Raw genomic sequence first — 9,546 nt, forward strand, 5'->3', positions numbered from 1 at the left:
CAGCCAATCTTTATTGCTCTGGTATGATGATTTTAATTCTTAATTAGTTACACCAATAACTAAGTCCTAAATGGGTTACTCAGGCTCTCCCTCTCCCTCACTCTCCTTCTCTCTCCCTTTGTGTTTGTGTGTGTCTAAGGACTGGGTTGTTTGTTTGTGGCCAGGTGTGCTGTAATGCTAGAACTTGTCCAATATTCTAGGAGTGAATACTGCTTATCCAGAGATATAAAAGTCAATGTCTCTTCACCAAGTCTCAGGTGGCTTCTAACAACTACACTCCTGGTTTGGGTTTGGGCTAACAAATGCTTTCCTCTAGACCCAAAGGATGACTTTTCCATGTATTTACTCATTCATTTAAAAATTGTTTATTTGCATGTCTGTCACATACTAGGTGCTAACAGGAACTCACATATGAAGACAAGCCTCATTAGAACTGGCAACCACAAGTGGTCATCTTTCTCTTCTCTTTACACAGGTTTTGGAAGCAGCCATGGCAACAGTCCCTAAAATCGGTGATGAGATGAATTCCTACAGGTCAGTGGGAAGATCAGGACCAGTACCAAAAGGAGGGCTCTCCCCTTTTAAGAGTGTAGTGTTAGCTGTGCTTACAGACCAGATATGTCTCCCAAACTGCCTCTTTCCATGTCAATCTAGGTTCCAAGTTAACCTGTATTAAGGATTGATTTCCTACCAAAGTCCAGCTTTGGATCCTATAGCTCTCTCAGGTGTGTTACAGGTGCTTCCTGTAGAGAGCAAGCAGGAAGAAAAGATAACCTCTTTGTAAAACTTGGCTCAGGTGACAGGGTAAACTCAGATTGATTTTAACACACTCCACAGGGCTGAAGGTTATGTCTCAGGATACTTGCCTTGTCCCATGGTGATATGTTATACATAAAAGAGTAGATTGTTCCATGCATATCACCATGGAACTCACCAGAAGTCTTCAGATATCTTTGAGTTTCATGCTGTCTGTAGTTTCCTATCAACAGCAAAGATTTTTTACAGGGAAGGAAAAATAAATCTATTTGGGAGACATAATTAAGAAATATCTGTTTTTCTTGCAGTAACAATGAAAATGACGTATTACTTGAGGTTAATGGCCCCAAACACATGAAGGTAAGACTGTGGACTTAGCTCCCAACCCATGGAGGGGCTCTGACACAAGCAAAGGCTCAAAGAAAAGGGTCTGAGCTACTTTGCACCTATGGTATCTTATGATGGAATGATTCTCGCCTCTGCCAAAGGGACAGATGCAGGCTGCAATACGGGTCGACGTGGTCAGACCCAGCTCCCCACAATGTCATAGTCAGTCACCAACAGTAGTCATCACTGGGGATGGAGGAGGGGACAGTGATAGTGGTGACAATATTAGTTGCCACATGTTAGGAAGACAGCCAGAGCCACAAGGCTTCTAAGCAAATTTGATTCTTCTTTGAGGAAATGAGTTCCAGCTACATTAAACAAACTCTATAACTCAGAGAAAAATGACCTTAAATATTACCAGGTAAAATAGTTTTTTGTTGCCAGGAGAGGAACTTCTGACAACAAGATGTGGTGGCTGTGTGCCGTGGAGTCAGTTCTGACTCATAGCGACCCTGTACAGGGTTTCTGAGGCTGTAAATGTTTACGGGAGCAGAACGTCTCACCTTTCTCCCGCAGAATAGCTGGTAGTTTCCAACTGCTGACCTTGCGGTTTACAGCCCAATTTGTAACCACTACACTACGGTGACATTAAAAATTTGTTGTTGTTGTTGTTAAGTGCCATCGAGTCGGTTCCGACCCATAGCGACCCTGTACAGGGTTTCCGAGGGTGTAAATCTTTATGGGAGTAGAAAGCCTCATCTTTCTCCCGCGGAGCGGCTGGTAGTTTCGAACAGCTGAACTTAAGGTTTGCAGCCCGATTCGTAACCACTACGCTACCAGAGCTCCTTTAAAAATAAAATAAAATAATGAGTTGAGATGAATTAAGAGTTGAAAGAAACAAAAACAAGAATGCTAACTTGCTGTTTGACCTTGGGTCACATGTAAAAAATAAGGAGCATGAATTAGACTATCTCTGAGAGTCTGGCTTTCTGATATAAAGTATAAGAAAGTATAAAACCGTTTATGTTGTAGGTGGGGAATGTATGAAAAAGGTTAATAAATACATGGGAGTTATTCTTAAATAATTATCATATACGACATAAGAAAGCCCACATAATGAGTTTGAGTTTGCCATGCCCATCTCTCTTGGGGCTTCAGAGAGAGATGGCAGAGTCTCTAGTGTTAACCCATTGCCATTGAATTGATTTCATCTCATTGTGACCCTAAAGGACAGAATAGAACTGCTCCTTGGGGTTTTCAAGACTGTAGATCTGTATAGGAACAGGCAGTCTCATCTCACCCACAGAGTGACTGGTGGGTTTTTACCTACTGACTTTGTAGCTAGCAGCCCAATGCTTAATACATCCTGCCACCAGGGCTCTTTTATCTCTCATTGTTGTTATTGTTGTTGTTAAGTGCCATGGAGTTGTTTCCGACTCATAGGGACCCCATATAGGGTTTCTGAGGAGCAGCTGGTGAATTTGAACCACCGACCTTAGGGCTCAACCCAACCTTGCAGTCCAGCGCATTATCCCACAGTGCCACACCAAGTTGATTCTCTCTATCAATTCTCTGATGGCAAAACAGGACTTCCCTGGCCTGACCACATTGCCATGCTCACCCCCTTGGTTTCTCCACAGTGCTACTTCCAAGAATTGGACCTCTGCTCTCCAGGAGATAGGATCATCCAACTTAAGATCTCCCACAAATACTCCAGGAAGGATTTCAAGCAGGTTGTGTCGGTCATCGTGGCAATGGAGAGGCTAAAAACCATCCTGGTTTCCGGGTCACAGCAGCCCTCGGCAACCACCCTCTTATCCATCATCTTTGAAGAAGGTACTTAATGAGAGTTGAAAGGGATGCAGCAGTAGGTTTCATGATTATTATTTTCTTACAGTCGGTAACCTAATAGACAACTAAACTCACTAAAAGATGAAGCCCTTAAAAGATAGAAGGTCCATAAGGGGAAAACAGAGAAGTCTAGAAACCAAAGGAATCATCTCTTTAGTTGAAACTGGAGTCCCTTGGTAGTAAAAGTGGTCAATGCACTTGCTGATGACCAAAAGATTGGTGGTTCGAGTCCAGAGGCTCTTTGAGTCAAAATTGACTCAATAAATGGTTTGTGAGGTGGGGTTTATTGAAATATTTTTGAAATTTTTTCTTAAAGTAAAACCTTGATAATTACTCATATTTGTAAATCACTCCATTCTTTTCAATGCTTTCGTTTGCATTATGTTCTGCAAGTCTCGCAATTGCCAGTGCCGTTATATTACTATCATCATTTTATGTAAGTAGTTCTATTCAACTAGCAATCAAGCTAAAATTGGAGCCCACTTCCTATGGTGCCAGATATAGTGTTCTTAACTCTTTCCTTCCCCCAGGCCCGAGACTCCCTCCCCACTAATACTATAATGGAACTTTGGCCGTACCTGCTCAGATGTCATCCAAGAAGACAAATTCTGTGGCCTAACAGCATCAGACTTGCCTTCTGAATCTCTGCTTACACGACATGTTGCTCTACATTTCAGAATCCATCAACTTGTATGACATTATTGATCAGGATGCAGCAGTACAGTCTAGGAACTGCATACTCCGGGACATAAACCAAAAGTGCCTGGTGCTGTCTGGCCCCTGTGAGCTGAAGGCCCTTCACCTCAATGGAGAGAATATAAAACAACAAGGTAACTTGGGACGTCTTGCTTTTCTTTCTTGGCTTCCTGGCAACTTGCTAACTCTCCACATTGTCAGCAGAGTGGGCCATGAAGACAAACTCTCAGCTTAGGTAAGAATTATTTGACAGAAAAAGAACATAAAAACTTTTTGTTGCTGTCCTAGCCATAAAGCTAGATGGATTTCCTCACTACATTTCCTTTTTAGTAAAAGCGATGACTGAGAAATTATACTGCTCAAGCATACCCAGGGTCATTGTCCAGCCAAGTCATTTAGAGAAGATTTAATATGAATGCATCCATTGAATGGTGTCATTTGATTGGCATGTCCTAACTGCCTGTGGGTTCTTTCTTCCTGCTGTTGGGGCTGAAACTAGAATAGTGAAGAGATAGGGTGTCCATCCCTATCCCAACCTGTCTTCTTGCCTCTAACATCCCTCCCACCCAATACCAGATGGTTCCTTGTAAGAAAATTTTACTGACAGGAAGGAACTTGTATCTCTCTAAAGTAACTGGAAAATGTTTTAAGTCTGGTGAGCCACTAGTACGGCTGGCACTGTGCCACATGCCACCTTCCTCCCACCTAACCTCTGAAAAGAGCAGCCTGTTCTCTTCCGAGGCTGCAGACCTTGGTAAGCAGCATCACTGGAGGGCTCATGAACAGAACAAAAACAATTCTGTTTCTTTATAACTAAGTAGTAAGTCTGGACTTCTGGTGTGTGGCACTGTAGGAACAGCACTGCATTGCAAACCACAAGGTCGGCAGTTCAAACCCAACAGCTGCTCCTGGGAAGCCTATACAGGGTCACTATGAATTGGCACTTAACAACAACAACAAAAGCATGACTTGCAGGCTTCCAGTTGAACCAGTTGTGACCAAGGAAAATCAAAATGAATGACTCTCTTTGGCACTATTTGAAGCCTCGCCTCTTTCAAGTGCTTCTAGCTGTTGTTCTATGTTGCAGAAACAAATCTGGTACCTAACTTCTTTCATGAGCCAAACTAAACCTCTTTTCTGACCTTCAATATTGATCAAACTGTTCTGCCAATGCCTATATGCACATCATTGGTCAATAACAAGATGGCTTCTCCAGCTTCCTTTAGCATTTAATAATTATTGTTGTTAAGTGCTGCCAAGTCAGTTCCAACTTATAGCGACCCTGTATAGGGTTTCCTAGGAAAAGCTGGTGAGTTTGAATTGAGGACCTTGAGGATCAAACTGACCTGATGGTCAAGTGCTTATCCTACAGCACCACATCAGGACTCCATTTAATAATTCTTGTTGTTGTTAAGTGCCATCGAGTCAATTCTGACCCATAGCGACCCTATATAGGGTTTCCAAGGAGCAGCTGGTGGGTTTGAACTGCCGACCTTGTGGTTCAAATTGACCTTGAAGTCTAACACATAATCCTGCATCATCGCACCAGGACTCTAATAATTAGCCTTAATAATTGTTGCTGTTGTTATGTGCCGTGGAGTCGGTTCTGACTCATAGCAACCCTATACAGGGTTTCCAAAACTGTAAATCTTTACAGGAATAGAAAGCCTCATCTTTCTCCCACAAAACAGCTGGTAGTTTCGAACTGCTGACCTTAAGGTTCACAGTCCGATTTGTAACCACTACGCTACCAGAGCTGACCTTAGCCTTAATAATTAGCCCTCCCTTAATTCTTCATTATCATTATTGTGAGGCTCTGAAAAACTTTCAGATCTCTGAGAAAAACTTGGACCAAGCAGCTAACCCTGAGAAGCCAAGTGATCTTGCCTATTAGGTTAGAGAAATCTCTGTATGGGTTCCCACAGAGGATGCTAACTTGTACTGGTCCTGAAGAGGGATTTGGTGATTGGGTCCAGCTTGTACTGCTATGTATATCTGACCTCAAGGCCTCTCTTCTTTCTTCAGTTGTGTTCTCCATGATCTTTGTGCAAGGAGAAATAAGTCAAGAGAAAATACCTGTGGCCTTGGCCCTCAGGAGAAATAATTTGTACCTGTCCTGTGTGATGATTGATGGGAAACCCACCCTGCAGCTGGAGGTGAGTGAGTACCAGAGGCTGAGGGCCCTTCTTAGGCCTCCTCCAATGCCTCCCCAGCCATGACTTACTTTCAAGACAAACTCCTTCTCCTTCCCCAAATCTGGGAGCTGGTCTACTTGATTGTTTATATAAATGTACATAAATTTTACATGATTGTTAAGTACATGCAACCTTCACTCCCACTTGTGATAATTACATCATTTTCTGATGTTATTTTATCCTACCACTGTATGACCGAAGACATTATACAGCATTAGGGTTGGGAGGATTACACATTAATACATTATTACTCTCATCTAATAGACGATACTTGGGGAAAATAATCAATTAAAGGGAGAAAAGACAGCTGTCATCTCCTCCACTCCACATTCTCCCTACACAACTTTCCCAATAGTTTTATTTCCATGTTAGTATCATTCTCTCCAGGGTATAAAGAAACAGAAGCAAAAGTCATTGGAAATCAGGTAGTCCTTAAAATAAAATTTTAACCTACTTTTTACCTTTTTTTTTTTTAATTCCCACCCACAGTATGCTCCCCAGAATTTGGGAGTAAGATTAAAAAAAAGAATAAGGTTCCCACAAATTTGTCATTAACTGCCATGAAGTCAGTGTTGATGCATGGTGACCACATGCGTGCAGAGTAAAATTGCTCCATAGGGTTTTTAAGGCTGTGACTTTTCAGATGCAAACCACCAGGCTTGACTTCTGAGGAGCCTCTTGGTAGGTTTGAACCTCCATCCTTTCAGCTAGTGGTTGAGCACTTAACCCAGGAATTCTACTCCCTCAATAACCACATAGAAAACCAAGAGTCACAAAGAGAACTCAGGTGTCTGATCTACTCCTGAAGTCTGCTAATCAGTTCCTCTTTAGCCACATGTCTTTGTCAGAGTGTCTCTGTCCCCTCACAAAAGTTCTTATTTCTATTTTTCTGCAGACACTAGACCCTAAAGTTTACCCAAAAAAGAAGATGGAATCCCGATTTGTCTTCAACAAGCTACAAGTCAAGGACAAGATGGAATTTGAATCATCTGCATTCCCCAACTGGTTTATCAGCACTTCTCAAATGGAAGAACAGCCTGTCTTCCTGGGAAATACCAGAGGTGGTCAGGATATAACTGACTTCACTGTGGAAGAAACCTCTTCCTAAAGAGAGTTCTATCAGAAAGTTCACATGTGCTGAATAACCCCTAACGCTGGCAGAAAGAGACTAGAATGGATTTGGAACATGGCTGCAGCCTGGACTTTACTGTTGTCTAGACTGACACAGTTGCTTTCTGTATATGGTGCTAAGGGGTGTCTCCTGCCCACCAGCCAGGAGCTGTCTGAGGAAGACCCACTGTGCCCAGGCCAGGTCTATGATAAGGAGCAGCTCTTTCCTCCCAGGGCCAATCCCATGGTCCCCTTTGCTAAGCAAGCCTCCCCTACCCCTCCTATCGCTCAAAGCCAACCTGACAGAAACTGTTGCACATTTGATTGCAAGAAATCCTCTGTCCTTTACTGCTAGCTTCTGGTCAGCAGCCATTTGGCTACTTATTTATTTATTTACCGCGCAGTTGATCTACTTAATTTAAGGAGGGGCAAGAAGCAGTGTCTTTGAACAACTCCAGTCTTCAACATCTATAGAACCAATTTCATTTGAACTAGTGTGCTGTCTTTATATTAAGTCCTTCCACTAAGGCTGAGATGATAGACTCAGGTTATTTAAATGGAAATATTTATGAATGAAGAGGTATGACAGTACTTCAATGGTTCTGAAATAAATTTCACTAAAACATTTGTGTGTGTGTGCTGATAATTGACATGGAAGGAAGAACAAAATGAGGCTCTGAGAGTTCTGCTTGGGCCTCAAAAGTCTACTCCTCATTGCTGGGTGCTGCCAAGTATCTAAAAACATCCTTGGCCACTCCTCCCCACTCCTCTCTTTTATTTCTGGTTTTCAACAAAAGAATATTCAGTGCCTATGCTTTATCTGAGGAGTCCTGGTGTGGCGCTGTGGGTTAAAGCACCAGACTGCAAAGCCATTTGAACCACTGTCTGTGGTTCAAGCTCACCAGTGACTCCTCGGAAACCCTATACAGGGTCACTATGGGTCAAAACCGATTCAATGGCACTTAACAACAACAACATGCTTTATCTAAAGCTCATGCTTAGGTAGAACACTTCAGGGAGTAAGGGCTGGTGGTAACGCTGCTAATGAATTCTCCATCCATTTATCCAGCAAATATTTATTAAACAAATGCTATATGCTAGGAGCCTGGTGGTATTGTAGGGTAACAACTGGACTCAAACTCCCAGTTGCTCTATAAGACAAAAATAAGGCTGTCTTGAGGCCTGGTGTGGCACTTGGGATAAGCACTAGACCGGTAAGCGAAAATGTGGCAGTTCAAACCCACCACCAACCCCTCTCAGAAGCCTATGACTACCGGTGGCTGTGTGAAGCCTAATTGGTCCTATCTCATACATCTCAAGTATAGGGTTTCTGAGGGTGTAAATATGTAAGGGAACAGAAAGCCTTATCTTTCTCCCACAGATCAGCTGGTAGATTCAAACTGCTGACCTTGCAGCTAGGCAGCCCAGGTGCAATCCAGTACACTACCAGAGCTCTGTCAGAATTCCTATACAGCATTGCTGTGAGTCAGAACTGACTCTATGACACACAGCAACAGGAGCTGGGAATGCAGAAACAAGAAAGGTAAGGGTTTCTCTCATTTGGTAGATGGAGTCCTGGTGTGGCACTGCAGGCTAATGCACTGGACTGCAAAGTCAGTTTGAGCCACAAGGTCAGTGGTTCAGATTCACCAGCCGCTCCTCGGAAATCCTATCCAGGGTTGCTATGGGTCAGAACCAACTCGATGGCACTTAACAACAACAACAGCTTTGAGAAATTAAGGGAGAAAGGATACCTGTCATCTTCTCCACTCTACCTCTCCCCTGCTTCTCCCAAAAAAGTCACTCTCCTCACACAACTTTCCCAGCAAAAGCTTTGTTTTCAAGTTGATGCCATTCTAGCCAGGGATAGGAAGAAATATATGGCAAAAGTCCTTGGACTCCAGGTAGTACTGGAAGTTTGAACCTACTTTTTTGTTTTTAATTCCCACCCACATTAAGAGTTAGGTAGAAGAGACAAATATGTACAAGCAAAACTAAGGCAACATGATAAGTAGAAGTCAAGATCTGAGAGCACGAAAGAGGACAGTTGAGCTCTGCTGTAAGACAGAAGGTCAAGAAGGTGACATATATGCCAGTCAGAAAAGGCTGGAAGGAGGTCCCCAGATAGAAAAGGAAGGGAGAAGACTGAACATGCTGTGGGAAGTGTAGGGATACAAGCTGAACATTCCAAAATGTCCACACTAATGTCAACCCAGGAGAAGTGAGTTTGCCACTTTTCCTTCCTTTCCCCCTCCCTCTAGCATATATTCCTACATTCCCACACACCAGTCACCTGTCCATTAAGGAGTAACAACTCGCTGGAGCTGGGTTCTTTTTCTGTTTTTCCCCAAATCTCAGCTAGGGATAGGACTCTTCTCAGACAGCCCCCTTGCTCTCTGACTGGAATATGAGGCTGTTTACCTTGCCCTCAAAGGGATCTAGGTATAGCTTGAAGAGGGTAAATAATACTAAAATCCTTGACTGCCTTATGAATATTAGTTTCTCCTGCCTACTATTGTAAAATAGACACTTGAGTGGTATAGAAAGGAATGTTGGGAAGCATGATTAGAGAAAACTTGTAAGCCCGCCTTCAGCCTATAACTGATTGGAA

General features: G+C 42.9%; 1 protein-coding gene across 1 annotated transcript; it reads left to right on the plus strand.

The window, feature by feature from the left end:
• The first annotated feature begins 490 nt into the window (after nt 1-490).
• On the plus strand, nt 491-6,933 carry IL1B (interleukin 1, beta). Its single transcript, XM_006876439.1, has 6 exons — nt 491-534; nt 1,065-1,116; nt 2,724-2,919; nt 3,612-3,764; nt 5,656-5,786; nt 6,721-6,933. Exons 1-6 carry the CDS (start codon nt 491-493, stop codon nt 6,931-6,933), a joined length of 789 nt encoding a protein of 262 aa, XP_006876501.1.
• The last annotated feature ends 2,613 nt before the right edge of the window (nt 6,934-9,546 follow it).

The sequence above is a fragment of the Chrysochloris asiatica genome, unplaced genomic scaffold (assembly GCF_000296735.1).
Source record: "Chrysochloris asiatica unplaced genomic scaffold, ChrAsi1.0 scaffold00380, whole genome shotgun sequence".
Taxonomy (NCBI): Eukaryota; Metazoa; Chordata; class Mammalia; order Afrosoricida; family Chrysochloridae; genus Chrysochloris; species Chrysochloris asiatica.

Excerpts from the sequence above, each read along its gene's own strand:
- IL1B (XM_006876439.1), top strand. The coding sequence starts at position 491 with ATGGCAACAGTCCCTAAAATCGGTGATGAGATGAATTCCTACAG. Across the intron at positions 535-1,064 it reads GATGAGATGAATTCCTACAG|TAACAATGAAAATGACGTAT; the intron begins GTCAGTGGGAAG and ends TTTTTCTTGCAG. Across the intron at positions 1,117-2,723 it reads ATGGCCCCAAACACATGAAG|TGCTACTTCCAAGAATTGGA; the intron begins GTAAGACTGTGG and ends GTTTCTCCACAG.